Source organism: Thermobia domestica, chromosome 1 (genome assembly GCF_964235325.1).
Source record: "Thermobia domestica chromosome 1, izTheDome1.hap1.1, whole genome shotgun sequence".
Lineage (NCBI taxonomy): Eukaryota > Metazoa > Arthropoda > Insecta > Zygentoma > Lepismatidae > Thermobia > Thermobia domestica.
In genome coordinates this window covers 264,802,793-264,820,227 of record NC_137454.1, presented here as the reverse complement: position 1 = coordinate 264,820,227, position 17,435 = coordinate 264,802,793, and the positions used below count along the sequence as shown (strand labels likewise).

The 17,435-nt window shown below is 36.2% G+C and overlaps 1 protein-coding gene across 6 annotated transcripts in view; it reads left to right on the top strand.

The window, feature by feature from the left end:
- The first annotated feature begins 1,017 nt into the window (after window positions 1-1,017).
- LOC145660824 (DNA polymerase beta-like) overlaps window positions 1,018-17,435 on the top strand; it is a 550,409-nt gene continuing 533,991 nt past the window's right edge. For 5 of the 6 annotated variants that reach the window (XM_081726267.1, XM_081726247.1, XM_081726263.1 and 2 more), the window contains exon 1: window positions 1,062-1,180. In XM_081726267.1, coding sequence (XP_081582393.1) covers window positions 1,114-1,180 — 67 coding nt within the window. In that variant the 5' untranslated portion in view covers window positions 1,062-1,113. Of the gene's footprint in view, window positions 1,181-17,435 lie in introns of all 6 variants that reach the window. The other variant, XM_081726259.1, reaches the window with a different exon arrangement.

Below are 17,435 nucleotides of genomic sequence, written 5' to 3'. Positions count from 1 at the left end.
GCAACTGCGGCCGTCTTTATAGATGGAAGCATTTTAAATTTTGCTTACGCTCTTTTCTTGATATTCCACACTTCTCTGCCAAGTTTGGCCAAGAAAGTAGATTTCGACATCGATAGGTTTACTTGTAAGAGAAGAAGCCTATGAAATACTGGTACAGAACCTTCTTGAAAAATTGCAAGGCACAAGGGTGAAATATATATTTTAAAATTATTTTATTGTCTACATTTCCATTAGAGTTATATCTCTGAAAAATTAGTTGCTATAAGCAATGTATAGGGTGAACGCATTTTGCAGATGGAAAAACGTTGGAAATGGGTATAACCACTAGACCAGCAAGGAAAGCGCAATATAGGTTCTACAGATTTTGGTGCAAGTTAGTTGTAAACCTGGGGCCCCGCAAAATGTTCCCAATCGCGCCCCGCACCACCTAATGCCGGGTCTGACTATTGTAATTATTCTTACATAATTATTTAGAAGTTATTGTATGCAGTAACGAATGAAACATGTGTATCCCTTTTCTTTCATTTCTTCTATTTTTAAAAGAAAAAATGTTTACAACTGATATTACACCAGGCCCGTAATCAGGGGGCCGGTCCCACTAAATTTTTGCTGCCCCCTAAAATTTTCACGGTAGGCTTGCAAATGGACTATAATATAGTGGTAAAGTATAATATGGTTGGATCGGGCCTCCTCTAACTTCTACCGCCCCCCCCCCTACAGTTTTGGGTAAACTACCTGCCTGTGTTACACAATGTTAATATGTTAATAAAGAACATGATAATAAAAGAATGATAAGTACTGACTGTGAGTGATTTATTCAAATAAGACTGAAATTCATTTTTTTTTAATTCATAAAATTTAGTGAAGCACTAAATCAAAGCTTTTCATTTAGAATCTAGGCCTATTATTAATGTGTGAATTTTTTGCAGGTTTGGTAACAAGGTTCTTTCTTTATCATTTAAGTTTAATTTTATAATGTAGCGGAAAATAGCGGAATTTCAGTAAGGGTAGCGGAACGTGGCGGAATTTTGACGTTACAGTAGCGACTTTTCGAGATGGGGACCTGGCAACACTGATAAGACAAGAGATTCATCAAAAGAATGGTAGTTGAAAATGGACAGAGGTAAATCAAACTCCAGAAAGGACTGCCCTAATCAGGATATATGTCAACTACTATTAGGTTTGTTTATTAGGCATTATGAACTAGCAGTGTTCGTAATTTCATGTAGGCAGTACGTTCAAATTATAAGCGAATAAATTCAAACTGATTGCCCTTTCCGCTAGGGTTGCCAACTGACAGGTATTTTTGTGTGGCTCAAGGTTAATTTTTTTTTTTTTTTTCGTAGAACAGATATGAATTGTCATCCATAAAAATGACCGTGCAGGTGTAGTTTTGGCGCACTACTGGAAATAATTGTTGAAAAATTTTCTTATCACTAATTTACTTCCTATTGTCTCCTAAAATATTTGCGCTGGGCGACATTAAAAAAAAAAGTAATTTGTCCTAGATAAAATTCGAGGGGGTCACCAGAGATAATTGTTGGGTATTACTACTGTATCACCGGACCAGTTTGAAAATTGAAAAAAAAGGACCAAAATGTACTGCACTCGGTTATATTTGATTGGGCATATAAGTGAACTTTGTGGTGGACAAACACCGTGTGCGTGGGTTTTCTCGGGGTTTTCCCGTTTCCTCCCACTTTCTTCATTCCACCCTTTCATTCATTTCTCATAATCACCGTCTCCTTTAGCCTAACCGGCATAACTGCGGGACGTAAAACTCAAAGATTTCATTTCATTTCATTTTTGATTGGGCATATATTCCGAAGTTGGGCGTCCGCTTTCGCCACGTTTTTTCGCTGTTATCTCCTTCGCACACTTTTTGCAATTTGTTATTTGGTTCATTAATCCGTGCTCTTCACAAATTTTAAAAGATTTTGCTCGTTATCAACGTATTGCTTCACAAATGTTAAAATTGTTATTTCATTGCTCTTGTACATTCGCCATGTTGATAACATAAAAGCTCGTTTCTTTCCCACAATGCAACTGTTCTGTTACTTTGCGCCAAGCAGTTCCCTCCGCTCGCCGTATAGTCCCGTGGCGAAAGCGGACGCCCAACTTCGGAATATATGCCTTTTTTTAATGTCGCCCAGCGCAAATATTTTAGGAGACAATAGGAAGTAAATTAGTGATAAGAAAATTTTTCAACAATTATTTCCAGTGGTGCGCCAAAACTACACCTGCACGGTCATTTTTATGGATGACAATTCATATCTGTTCTACGAATAGGCGTCCGTTTCCAGCAAAATTTTTAAAATTTACAGGAAAGATATTAATAATTTGATCGTTTGTGTGCCTGATAATATATGAGTCTCGAAAAAAATCAGTTTATTTGTTATATATAAGCGGTTATAAACATGGGACTATACGGCGAGCTGAGGGAACTACTTGGCATAAGGTAACAAAACAGTTGCATTGTTGGAAAGAAATGAGCATTTAGGTTATCAACATGGCGAATGTACAAGGGCAATGAAGTAACAGTTTTAATATTTGTGAAGCAATACGTTGATAACGAACAAAATCTTTTAAAAGTTTGTGAGGACCACGGATTAATGAACCTAGTAACAAATTGCAGAAAGTGTGTAAAGGAGATAACAGCGAAAACACGTGGCGAAAGCGGACGCCCAACTTCGGAATAAATGCCCTAATATAACATAAACTAACCGAACCTAACCTACCCTAAACTAACCTAATGTGAACAAAAATTACTAAAATTGTAAAAAAGGCCCATTTAGTATCTCCCCCAACTCGTTTCATGGTTCTTGTTTTTGTTGAAATTGTGATCAAGGCAGAAGTACAAGAGCCCTGGGGGGTTATAACTCTCTTAGCTAGCTGGCCCTAGCTCAGCTATATTTTGTAAATTAAGTAACACACTGTAAATCTGACATGTGTAAGATTGGGGGAGATAATGAATACCAGCCTTACGTTACGTTATATTACGTTATTAGGCGTGTAGCTTTACTATACGGATTCATGATATAAGAAGAAGAAGTAGAAAGTAGTAGTAGTAGGTGGAGGAACGGATTAGAAGCCCCGCAGGGTTTCGTTAAATTCTGTTGTCGACATGAAATGAGCAAATTAAAGAATTGCCAAAATTGTTCTGTGCGTTTTACAGTCTATGGATTCGTACAATAAAACAAGTATACTTCTCCGCGAAATAGTCATCCGCCTCCACATACAGTGCCGCTTACAACATCATAAACAATCTTCCTCACGAACTTAAATAAGGTGCCTTCCATTTCAATTCAGGCAGAGCATGTACCATCACCATCTCAGATATTGTTGAAACTTTTTTTTATAGCAACTAGACATGTTTTTAAGAGACCATTTGTTTTGTCGAAAAAAATTTTTCCGCCAAGTAGCGGGCCATCAAAGACGGGGAGTACAATTTATGAACTGTAGAAGACATGGAAAATGATCAACTTCGGAGCCTCACCATTCGGCTATGCAGACAGGTAGAGTTATAATTATTGTTGTAGTATGTACATATGGATATAAATAAACTATATTTTATTATAGTTTGGTTTGCGCATGCGTATATTTTTGTACATAAATTAACAAATGAACGTCAATTTATCTGAAAAGTCGAAGTTTGCGAATTTTTATCGAGCCCTTGCGGTTCGAATTTTATAAATGTTTTCACGTTGGTAAGACCTAGTTACCCGCTTTCCGAAAAAAAAATTTGTATCGATTCTGTGTGCAATCGTTTTGTCGCAAAAAATTCGAGAAATTGTAAGATTTTCAAAAATCGCCATTTTCTCAAAAGCACAATCTTTTAAAATTCTGAAATTTTGTCAGATGGTTCAAATTTACACGAATAATAAACACACCAAACATCATTCTCGACCATGCTTCGTGAATTAACTGCAGCCTTTTAAAGTTAGCGAAGTTTCGTTAACTTTGATGTCACATTTAGCAACGTTGGGAACAATAAAAGTGCACTAATTTGATGATGTTTGTGGTTCACATTCATTAAATGAAGAATAAAAGGTTCTCTTGACTGTTTTTTTATTTGATCAAAAAGGCTCTCTGAAATAGTAAAATGAGCCTTCCACTACTCCTCCGTTTTCTTAAACCGAAATAATCTGAGGTGGAAATTACGATTACGAAACACACAAATTTTAAGTTTACTTGTAATGGCCATCCAATAAATTCTGATGATCCATAAAAAGCCTGAACTATTACCTCAGTGATGATTTGGAATGCTCCAGACAAAGTCTCAATTAAGCGCGATGTCATTACAGTGATCGAAAAAGGCAAAAAAAAAAAAAAAAAAAGTTTTCCTACCCGTTCCAAAGAAATTTGCTTATTTCTTACGCGTTCCAAATAAATTTACTGACTTTTTAAACAGAACAATCCCAGCATAAGAATGGGTCACTCGAAATTTTATAGTATTCTACTAAAGTGGGTCAGTCCGCAACCTGCGAGGGAAGTGTGTGTTTGTTGTGCAAATTTTAAGTTAGCTTCTACTGCGTTGCTACAAATCAAAGGTGCATCCTATATTGAAGCTGTCATGAGTGACCTATTTTCTTTAGTAGTATTATCCGTAGAAAATGATAGCTGTCTTCTTCAAGAATGTGGTGAATGTCCTGGAGTGGAAGGAATAAGTATGGAGTCTTTAATTATTCTTATTCTTATTGATCCTGATGAAAATGAAAGTGTTACGTATTCCATATGAGAAAACAATGATCTCGTTAAAAAAAAGCTGTGCTACTTTGTTTTCGTATCGTACATTGCAGGTTTAACTGTAAGAATTGTAATTCATCACTACATCAAAAAAATCCAAAGAGAATTAATTGCTACTGAAAAGCACCGTATAAAATTTCAAGATACAAATTCTATTTTAATTCATGTAGACTTCATTGAAAACTGGACTGTTATTCTGCAATGTGAAATTCAGAGTTATCACCGGAATATGAAACAACTGACAGTTTTGTTGTAATAAACGGCGATAAAACACACGATTCGGCTCATATACTCATAGCCATAGACAAGATTCTAAAAAAATACTCGAAGAAAAGCGAAAATATATTTTACAGAAAACGGTTTAAATACGTGAAAATAAGTATCTACAATTTTCCAAACCGTGTGTGATTTCTGATGGTGCTGCATCCCACTTAAAAAATCGCTTTCAGATGTTCGAGATGCAGACAGGTCCGATAAAGCAGTGGTTTTTGCAGTGAAACCGGCCATGCAAGGGTCTCTGCGACGGTATTGAAGGGTGTGTGTAAAGAATGTGGCAACGCGGCATAACCTTAGGTAAAAATAGATATACAGTATTAATACCGCAAAAGAAAAGAAAAAGTGAAATGAAATCTTTAAGTTTTACGTCCCACGCCTATGCCGGTTAGGCTAAAGGAGATGGTGAATATGAGAAATGAATGAAATGGTGGAATGCAGAAAGTGGGAGGAAACGGGATAACCCCGAGAAAACCCACAAGCACGGTGTTTGTCCACCACAAAGCTCACACGGCGCGAGCTGAGATCGAACCAGGAACCCCAAGCACCAGAGGTGAACGCTCTACCACCGAGCAATCGCGCCCCCATTAGAACCGCAGAAGAATTCGTGAGTATAGTGCAAGTACAAACTCCGGGTATTACTCTCGTTTTGTTGCCTGGAACTGAATTCGACTACTTCCGGAAGAAAAAAAGGGAAAGTATGCGACCGGTAACTGGTATTCAACGAAATCATCTTTGGCTTTCGGAAAATGGCGAAGTTTTTATGGCAGTAACGGTTACCATGAACTAACTTTATGCTTCCCCCAATATCGAACTTCTGCAATTCAAAGTGTAGATTTAAGAAATGTGCAAAAACGAACTTTTGTTACATACATATATGTATGATAACCAGTTGTGCGTAACAGAAATATTGTGAATAAACCATGAATTACGTGAAGTTGAAGTGCTGTTTATGCTTCCACATGGACCTTGAGGAGGATACAGGTTTCCAGAAGAGCATAAGAGAAGTAAAAATAAGTATTTTGTGACAATCGACAATGTCCTACGCAGGGGCGGATCCACAACGAATTTCTGGGTGGTGGTGGTGGAATACTGCTACTTAGAGCTACTTTTAAGAGACCCGAACTTTGGGATGGGTTCTATTTATATATAAAATAAGAAAGTTTCTTCTGAAGGGGCAATCGTCCTCATAGATCCACTCCTGGACGGGTTGTGACTGAACCAACACCTATTGGAACACCTGCACGGTTACATGCTATTAGCGAAGAAGACACCAACAAAGCAAATGATTGGTCCATAAAAAAAAAAAAATCAGTGAAATTTTGTTTCGGAAGACCATTTTAAGTAAGTGAACATGAAATTTGTGTGTTTCGTAATCGTAATTTCTACCTCAGATTATTTCAGTTTAAGAAAACGGAGGAGTAGGTGGAGGCTCATTTTACTATTTCAGAGAGCCTTTTTATAAAAATAATAATAAAAAAAAAACAGTCAAGAAAACCTTTTATTTTTCATTTAATGAATGTGAACCACAAACATTATCAAATCAGTGCACTTTTATTGTTCCCAGAGTTGCTAACTGTGACATCGAAGTTAACAAAACTTCGCTAACTTTAAAAGGCTGCAGTTAATTCACGAAGCATTGGTCGAGAATGGTATTTGGTGTGTTTATTATTCATGTAAAGTTGAACCATGTGACAAAATTTCAGAATTTTAAAAGATTGTGCTTTTGAGAAAATGGCGATTTTTGAAAAATTTACAATTTCTCGAATTTTTTGCGACAAAACGGTTGCACACAGAATCGATACAATTTTTTTTTTCGGAAAGAGCGTAACTAGGTCTTACCAACCGAGAAAACAGTATTTTAAAATTCGAACCGGAAGTGCTCGAAAAAAATTCGCAAACTTCGACTTTTCAGATAAATTGACGTTCATTTGTTAATTTATGTACAAAAAGATACGCATGCGCAAACCAAACTATAATAAAATATAGTTTATTTATATCCTTTCGTACATGCCAGAACAAGAATTATAACTCTACCTGTCTGCATAGTGGGGGCCGCGGTGGCTCAGTGGTAGAGCGTTCACCTCTGGTGCTTGGGGTCCCGGGTTCGATCCCAGCCCTCGCCAAGTGAACTTTGTGGTGGACAAACACCGTGTGCGTGGGTTTTCTCGGGGTTCTTCCGTTTCCTCCCACTTTCTTCATTCCACCATTTCATTCATTACTCATCATCACCGTCTCCTTTAGCCTAACCGGCATAAATGTGGGACGTAAAACTCAAGATTTTTTCTCTGTCTGCATATACAAATGGTGAGGCTCCAAAGTTGACCATTTTCCATGTCTTCTACAATTCATAAATTGTATTCCCATTCTTTGAAGGCCCATTACTTGGCGGGAAAATTTTTTTCGACAAAACAAAAAATATAGGTCTTTTAAAAACATGTCTAGTTGCTATAAAAAAAAGTTCCAACAATATCTGAGATGGTGATGGTAAATTTTATATTTTTTTGCCTAAGTTGAAATGGAAGGCACCATAAGTTCTCCAATTACCATGGTATATCTCCTAAAACTGGTCCGACGATACAGAGTTAACCCAATTTTTGAAAAATTACAATTCTTTTTCGATTTGTTTTTAAAATCCGGATGTACGGCATAAGAACTATAGTGCAAAAGCACAAACTAACCTGTGCTAGATGGCCCCTAAAAAGCACGAATGCTATCTAACAGAGTCAGCGTAAGGCAAAGCTGGTGGGCCCGCGCCGCAGCGCGCGGGTGCGTCCGTAGGGAACAGGTGGGTCAATGATACTAGTTATACGAGTAAGCGAGGACTGTGAAAAAGAAGTGGATTTTGGCATATAGGTCAATGCGCGTTTCAGTAGCACTTGTCATGGCTTACACTAGTAACTTACCACTTATAAACATAAAATGAAACTTCTGTGTATCGTGCAGAAATACACCACAATTTTATCTACCATAAAGCACTTGTAATGATTTCACTGTAGTAACCCTACGTTGTAAACCTGAAATACAGCTGTATTACTTTGTATAAAATTTTGTCACTTGTAGAAATGTGTTCCTTATGAATATATCTTCATACAAATCATTGAATTTCCCCTGCCAATCTTCCGAAATGTAATGCGCCAAAACTACACCAGCACCAAAATGACCGTATTTCTCTATTTTAGAGGAGCCTACGTAGGTGAAATCTTGACTTACTGCCTTAGAAAATATTTCTTAAGGTAGGAGTTGCATTAATGGATGCAGATTGACTTTTGGAGGGCATTACTGCTGTATCGCCGAACCACACAAAAGTAGAAAACAAAATGGAATATTATTTAGTTTCTCCCTAAAAATACTTGGTTGTGACCTTGGCTCATTTGCTATTGATTATTGTTCAAAATACAGTGTGAACATATGGCATGAAAACTAGTGCCTAAAACAAGAACCAGCTTCTGCTAGATGGCCACTAAATAGCATGAACGCAACTGGTAGGCCGAGCTTTAAAGAGGGGGTGCGTTCGTGGGAGGCAGGCGCGTTAGTGGCGGTGGACATATAAACGAGGATAGTGGAAAAACTGGCTTTATGTGTTGCAGAGTTTTGGGTAGGCATACTAAATGGCATCCAAAGTGTACTAAATTTGGTTTATCTAGACCTTTCTCTTTTCTGTAATTTCAGTTCTTTTCCACACGATAAACTGTTCCTTGTTCAGTAGGCCATGCCTTTCACATAATTTCAACAATTAACACTCCTTATTTTTGTATAACTCAATAAATCTCAAGCATGATATTACACAATCATGTCGTTTACGCACCATTTCCACATTCCCTTTCCCATAACAAGTGTACCAATCCGCCAAATGGTCCCTTCCGCCTCCATGTATGATGCCGCTTACCACATTAACAACAAGTATTTCCTTAAGTTCAACTAATCCCCTCACCTTACTTTCACTCACTCTTCCTCACAAACCAAAATAAATTCTCCACTTCATGTGATAAAGTTTCTAAAATTGGCCCGTCGTTACAGCAGTTAACAGAGACAGATTCCATTCCGGCGGGACCTCGTGTTGTTCGTATTCCACGTTAATCAGTTGGTCCACGTCTCATATAGTTCGTGGTGGGGCGCTGACCTCAAAATCAACTCAACAAGGAGAGTTGAGTATAAACACAGTGTATGGATATGTTGCGTAAAAACGACAGTCTATAAAACATGAAGGTTTAGCTGAGGGTCCAGAAGCTCGTAAAAAAAATATAAAATTTACGGAAGAAAAGAAAAATGCAACTGCAAAACCTAACCACATCTATCCTAAAGTAAGAAACTAACATAATAATAATAGAAATAAGCGAAGTTATATCATTTTTTAAAAATTATACCGAGCCTTTTCACTAATATGATCGGCCTATATTTAGCAAAAGGGGTCTAGCTTTTTTTTTTTTTTTTTTTTTTTTTTTTTTTTTTTAAGTATCAAATTTTTATAATATCTGCTCACATTAGATTAGGTTATATTATATTTTAGTGTCAGGGTCCAGCATAATTTTACTTAACAATTATACAATTTCGCTTATGTGTACTATATTGAGGTAGTTCAGCTTAGCTTAGGTTAGTTTATGTTATATTTGATTACGTTATGTTACGTTTAAGTACTTGCATCATCCATTTTTTCTGTAAATTTTATTTTTTTACGTGCTTCTGGACCCCATCTGCGATACATACTCCATATAATCTAACAATAAACTTACCTCATCTAACCAAAACTAACTTAATGTGAACAGAAAGTATCGAAATTCTAACATTAAAAATCATGAATGCAATCTAACCGATTCAGGGTGGAAGGTCCGCGCGGGGTGCGTCGATTGAAAGGCGCGTCAACGACGTTGTACGTCTAGTGAGGTTAGTGGATTCACTTCATATAGGAAAAATATGCCTTGTGTGTGAACAGCTTTTTAACACTTCTATGATCTCTTTGTATACTGTATTCACATAGCACTTCACTTCGTCTGGTCTTGATCATGGAGGACTACTTGATAAAGAACACACGTATTTGTGTTTCGTATTTCTACCGTATACATGAAAGAGACGAAATTCCGAATTATTATGGTTACAGTTCACATATTCCTTCCGTAAATTTTACAATTTATGCTTCCCCTAAAACGGGATAGCACCAAAATTACAATTTTATAGTTAAAAGTGAAAGAGGGTTGTGTAGAATATTAAATTTCACTGTCAGAGGTATAACTCACAATAGAAGAAACCAGTATCTTATGTTAAGTGTAGTGTTACATGTGTGAAACTGTTTTAAGGCCTATATTTGGTTATATGGTATATTTGGTTAAAATGAGATCAGATTTGAAAGACGACTGTCTGACATACTAAGTTTACTTCTGTGGAGACTAAGAAATCAGTCCGTGAAATTAATAATTATAATATAATAAAAATGCTTTTGAATTTCATCGTGAAATTCATTGGTAGTGCTTTGCCATTTTTTAAGGGTAGAAATTGAATTCATGGGCGTTGATTCACTTTGCGAGAAATTCCCTGTACGAGAGAGTCAGGAAATATGCCAAAAAACAACATTGCAAATGACAGTAACTTGTGCTAAGTTGCCACTGAAAGGAGAATGTTACGTAATCGAATAAGGGCAGGAGCACAGTGAGGTTGCCCGCGCTGTACCACAGGGATGTGTCCATACGGACCATGCGCATCAGCGACGGAGAATATGAGTATAAACCCAACTTGAAATTTTTTTTGGAAAATTAATGTTGGACCAGCATGGACTGCCATGAGAAAATCGAGACTTTAATTCAATAATGCTCAATATAACGAATGATTTCATTCTGAAACAAAGTTATTATTAGTTTAGGCCTAGAATAATGGTTGTTGTTCACTTCCAGAAAGGTAAATATTGTAGGGTTCCCAGAATAGGTGGCTACTATCTGCAAACAAAAGTTATTAATAAAGCGTTGAAAACTATACAGTATTGATCAAGTTCTTCGAAGGTCTAAAACAAGGAAGTTGACTCACTAGTCCAAACATTCCTGAAAATAAACGGTCATTACGCCATGAATTGACCAAAACCATAGGTGGGAAATGTGTAATACTACACGTACTTACACATAAAATATGCGATCGTTTCCTACGATGCAAAACTAGAAACATGAAAAGGGCCTGCAACCATAGGAACTTAGAAAATGTTTCTATACATAACTGAAATATAAACACTTTAATATTCAGTTAAAACACACGTATGTTCCCTGAAACATAACGTACGTCTTCCACCTAGAAAAAGATTTGTAAACAAAATACAAATGCTTTCGAGCATCGTAAACTTTTATTTTATCAAATCATCAACTGCAACAGGTATATAGGTATCGACACTAGTGCACGGATTTTTAATAACATTAGCGAACGCATGATCATTGGCTGATACAATCATTACTTATCTTCAACAAAACTCCTTATTGGCAATAGCAAAATATAACTATTAACACATTCACGGGCATTAATCGCAAACACACATAACAAGAGGTATATACAATCCACCTCTAAAAGTATTAAACATTTACAATAAACACTTCCTACTCATGTAGCATCCATAAGCTAGACATTCGAGAAGTAACAAGCAGTAACCACCTCCAAACGTGAGCCACCCTTTAATGGCCTTTGGCGTCACGTTAAAAGACGCATGCATCATAAGAGTAAATTCATGTAAGGATGCAACTGTACAACAGCCTTTTGGCATCTTAGAAATAGCCCTAAATCATTTATAATGGTCAATTGCCATTCAGTTGCACTGAAACGTATGCAGCCCAAAGATACTTTATTCGCAATCTTTTTGTTCGCTTGATAACCATTATCAATATCCACGTGCCTCGTTGGTTTATGCCTAATTTCCTCAACGTACCATAAGCAATGGGACCTATTCGTTACTAGATTGTACAACAAATCAATTTTTTTAAAATATGAAACATTTCAAATTTAATTTAAATTTCATTACATATTATTACTATTGTGAGAATTTATTGTCAAGTGCTAGTGTAAGACAATATTTTCTCTCCTTTCAAACCAGTAGGCATGAAAGCAATCAGTTAAACAACAAAGTAATTCATTAGTTATGACTATTCTGTTCAAATGAATCATGTAGCGAAAGTTTCGACTAGTATTTTTCTCGTATTGAAGTAAACAAAAACTCTAATAAAGTGAATTAACTGAATTTTTCTACCTGTATGAATATTTAACACAAAACGAAACCAAAAATTAGGTATTCTCTCCTTTGTGTGAGTCGTTGAGCAGTAGATAAACTTGTGAAATATTATGAAAACAAAACTTTTTAAATGTTTTCCAGATTAAAACTACTATTTCATTACAAATATATATCTTTCAAAAAGATAATTAAAATGTACTAACATACTATATAGATGCAGTGCAACGTATGAACAAAATTTAGATACTAATTATATTTTCCTCACTAAATATGCAAAATATATTCATGAAGTTAGTAAAATTCAAAATTGAGTATAATCTATGTATATACTACCTAACATTTCTACGCATTATATTATTATATCCAAATTGTTAAAATATTTATCTATATACTTGCATTATATAACATAACTTTAAACATTTTAATACATATACATGGGTTAAACGGCGGTTAAGCCTAGCGAAGCGCCATCCTGTGTGTCATTGGTTGACAGCAGAGGTTGTATGTCATTAATAAAAAATATAGGTTACTAAATTGATCCCGAAAACCAAAGAACGGAGACTTACAATCTCCTACAGCTGAAGTGTGCAGGGTCGGCAAACTCCCTGTCGATTCGAATGAATCGCTTCTTCACTAAGACCTATATACCACCCTGGCTGAATGCCTTCCGCATTCATGCCATGACACATCCGGGTTAATTTTCCAACCCCAATTGGGCTGTCAACATTCAGGCCTTTAGGAGGCATCTTAAGAAAATAAAATACAATTAAAAGGACGATAAAGTGGTTTACTCAGGGAGGAGATTTAATGCTACAGCCCAACATTTGAATTTCATCGATCATTTAACTACTGATATTACTCAAGGCCCGCTCATACCTACAAAATTAGTAGGTTTACAAATGTATCCTTTTAAAGAGCGCTAGCCAATACATACATGTGCGGCCTCACTGGCAGAATGCATTTATCATAGTCGAGAATAAAGTCACATCCGAGAATACTTGTCACAATCGTGAAATACATACTAACAATAATATTAACTTATTCATTAACCATCAATGGTACTCAAGGACTACTTATACACAACGATCTTAATATGTTCCCATAACATAATCCTTAACTTTACAATATACTGCCTAACTGGCATAGGCATTTCATTACTATCGATACATTATTGTTTCCGGTGTTTATCTTAGTAGTTGGGTACCGGGGTGTAATTAACTGGTGTCCGATTTTTTTTCTTGAGGCCAGTTAATTATACCAGGCACAAGGAAAGAAGAGTTATCGAAAGGAATGACATCTAATTTACTTCTTCTGAATCCAAATCAAAACTAAGTATCATATCAAAATCTAGAATCCAAACATAAATTTTACTACTATGCTTTTTTTCTAAATATTCCAAACATTAAAAGTCTAACAAAATTTTGAAATGTGTAGTTGACAGCCAAATTTTACACATTAGCTGGGACCCAACCAGGCGCCACACTGGTTTCATCACTTTAATTTTGTAACGAAAGTAGCAATGTTCCTAGGGGATGAATTATATTTTTAAATTTTCGACTCTTCTTAACTCAGAGTATAGTTGTCTCTAACCTCAACTAAATTTCAAATCTATTAACATCGTGACGAATACTTATTGACTTTGCATAACAAACACCATATGTGAACGAATTCGTAAACAGATTTATTAAATTCAACACTATTGTCAATGATTTTCAACATTATACTAAATTATGTCTTAATTTACAACGTTTCAACGCCAAATCGATTTTGCATAACAAACTTAATATCCTTTTACCATCATTCAGTGACAACATCAGATGAAAAGATTCATTGACTGAGGAACACTTTTTTTTAATTACCAAAATCCAAATTTCGTAATTAATTATAATAATTATTAGTACTTCTCTAATTAGATTTTCAAATATCTCTAATTTCCTAACATTTCTCTAAATAAATAATAGTATGGGGACAGCTAAATGTTGATATAAGACACAAAGGGGGATTAATAAAAACTCAAAAGAAGATTGTGTAATAAAATTTTATTAATATTGTCTGGTTCCAAAACTGGAAACACCTGAAAAGAAATAAAGTATACAGAACATGAACATCCTAACAAGAATTCGATACAGAAGTTCCGTATCCAAAACGGGATAACCATACTTGTCAAAAGTGGTGCGGCACTATTAAAATTTCAAAGTCCGAATTCGCGGTCTGAGTTAATTACCTATTCAAAATTTCCAATGCTGTCCTTCCTCTGCTTTCCCCATTCATCTTTCATCTCCAAAAGCTGTAAAGAAACCATAAAACAAAACATTTAAATGGACATACCTGGTTTACAAATGGATGTTGATAGTGACTCGGGCTGGCGCGTCGGCGGCGGGGGGCACACACTTTGAAAAGCAAATTCGTAACTTTCGAAATTCGAGGGGAAGAATTAAATAAATGAACAATAATCTTGATTTATTTCTTCCATTGGCCTAACTACAACAACAAAAAACAATTTCATTTTACTATTTATCTTAACTTCTCCTCTCAAAACTTTTTTTTTTCTTTTTTAATTTAATGCCATAGTTGGAGTAAACTGGAATAGTTAGGCATAACGACCTTAAGATATTCGCTAGTCCACTCTGGTGAGCGCATACAATAATCAGTAACGTACAAGTCACGTGTCTTGTACAGAAAATAATTCAACTTATGCATATTTTCCAATCGCACAGAACGTTAATTTGTCTCTCATTACCTTCATTCATTGGCTCTTGATGGTTATGGATTTCACACTCAGGTTGTAACAGAGGTAACGGATCATCAATTGCCTCAAGTCGATGAGGAAGATTTTTCAATTTACCAATTTCGTCCTCAGGTAAATGTTTCTTTGCCAACAATAACCAAGTACGATACGTTTGCGGTGTGGGCGTCCATATCTTGACCCTATCTAGAGATTGATATCTTATACTTTCACCATTCAAAGAGTCCCACAACTCAACTGCTCTGCCATTGCTAGACACACTAGTACATATGTATGGCCCGCGGTAAAGTTCAAAAAACTTTGCAATTTGTTTCTTTATAAGACTGCTCACATTGTGCTGCCGCATAAATACGAAATCTCCGGCGCGCACTAAGCGTCTGTGTTTTTGAGTTTCATTCGACCTTTTGTTTCTCCTTTTAATTTTTTCAGTTCTTTTCACATTGGCCAAAATCAATTTATTGCTCCAATTTATCCCATCCTCATCAGGCATATCTTCCTGAACATTAATACCAAAATGCAGAAATATTGGACGCGAAGAATCAATGTTTAAATGCAAACTGGCGGGTGAGACTCCTAAGTTTTGTGAAATGGAAGAGTTATACAAAAGCACAGCCTGTGTCAAATTTTCAGCCCATTCCGCGTGCGGTTGTGAACACAAAGTTCTTAATGTCTGCACTAATTCTTTATTTACTCTCTCCACTAGAGAACTCTGAGCATGGTAAACAGTACAATACTTGACTACAATATTATATTTTTTCATGGCTTGAACAAAACATTTGCAGTGAAAGACTGGTGCATTATCTGCCAAAATTAGGCAGCCCAAGCATAGGAAAATAATAATCTTCAAAACCTCTAACAATCGTCTTGACCTTTGAGCTCAACGCAAATGCTGTACAATTTAGCCAACAAATCTTCTATTCGTTCCGGTTTAATCTACCTCAAGACTGAATATTAGCTCTCAAATCAATGCATAACCTCTGTTTATTATTCCTTTTTGGAACAACTAAGATAGGGTTATTATGAATAGATTGGCTGTTAGTGATAATTCTCAACTGTAACAGCTTTTTGATCTCATCTCGCACAAACGGCAAATGTTTGTAGGCAATCGGATACTGTTTACGAACCAAAGGTTCATTGGTATCAATTTCCATTTCATATTGAAAACCTTTACACCTGCCAGGATAATTTGTGAAAATTTCTCTATCTCGGAACAATAAATTCAACATCTCTTCTTTTTGGTTAAGGTCTAATGTATTGGCGCGATCAACGGCAGCTCTCAATTGATCTGTTGACGCAACCTGTCTGAGAACGGCATCTTCTCGACTACAGCTAACATTACCAGCGTGCAGTTGCTTTGCATTATTGTTTTCCTTATCAGCTGATTCGACCGAGGACTCTGCACCGTCATTACAGTCTTTTGCTTCAATGGGGAGAAGGGAGACTACCACTCTAATATTATCATACTCTAATGAAATATTGCCATGACTAAGATTAATAACTTTGTAATTGTTCTAACGCGTTCAGACCCATTATAAATTACTTTTAAGATAGGCCACAACAAAAACTTCTAACGTAAATGCAAGCGAATCTATTTCAATGTGTATGACAGTCCTGCCTCTACACTTTCTCTTGAATTTTCCACTATATTCCACGATAGGAACATCATTAGCTGGTTGTAATTTAGGAAATGAGATCTCTTTCGTAATTTCTTTCTACATGTCGTAGGAGGCCAACGAGGTCTCCTCCCCCGTGTCACACAATGTTTTCACTTCGATACCATTTAGGCGTGTGTTAATATAAGCTGAATACTGCCTGCCATACTCTCTAACTATTTTTTCTTCAAACTTGTCTCCTTCAGTATCACTTCTTGCATCCTGATCTGAGTCGGATTCAAATGTAAAATTTCGAACGCGGACACATTATTGGGGATTTGGTTATTTACTGTCTCGACGGATGTGTCCCCTCGAAACCCATCTTCATTCAGTTTTCCGAGTCTTCGCGTGACTGGTCTTGGGTTCGATTCTGATTTGATCCGTTGTTGTTCTGGTTTTTCCAATTCTGTCGAGTATTTCCCCGTCCTATATTATTTTCTCGACGTTGTCCTGACCTACGGTTGTTATTACCGCGCCAATTATTATCCCTGTCATTACGAAGCTCTTCTGTTCATTATTCGTTCCTGCATTTTCACTATCATTGTTCCCTGTGTCACCTTGGTTTTGTCGAGTACCACTATTATTGTTTCGCCTATTATTCCGTTGTTGACCATTAGATGATGCGTTTGTTGTTTTGGCTTGCTGCACACGATATGAACGATTATCTTTATAATTATTATTATTGTATGCATTATAGCCTCTCTTTGCATTATTTTGTGCTACCCTCACGATTCAATCCTAGCGATACTAGCCAAAAACTGTTGAAAAAAAGTGCACGGATGCAATGTTAATTCTTCACGATACATTCGCGGCAAAGTATCAA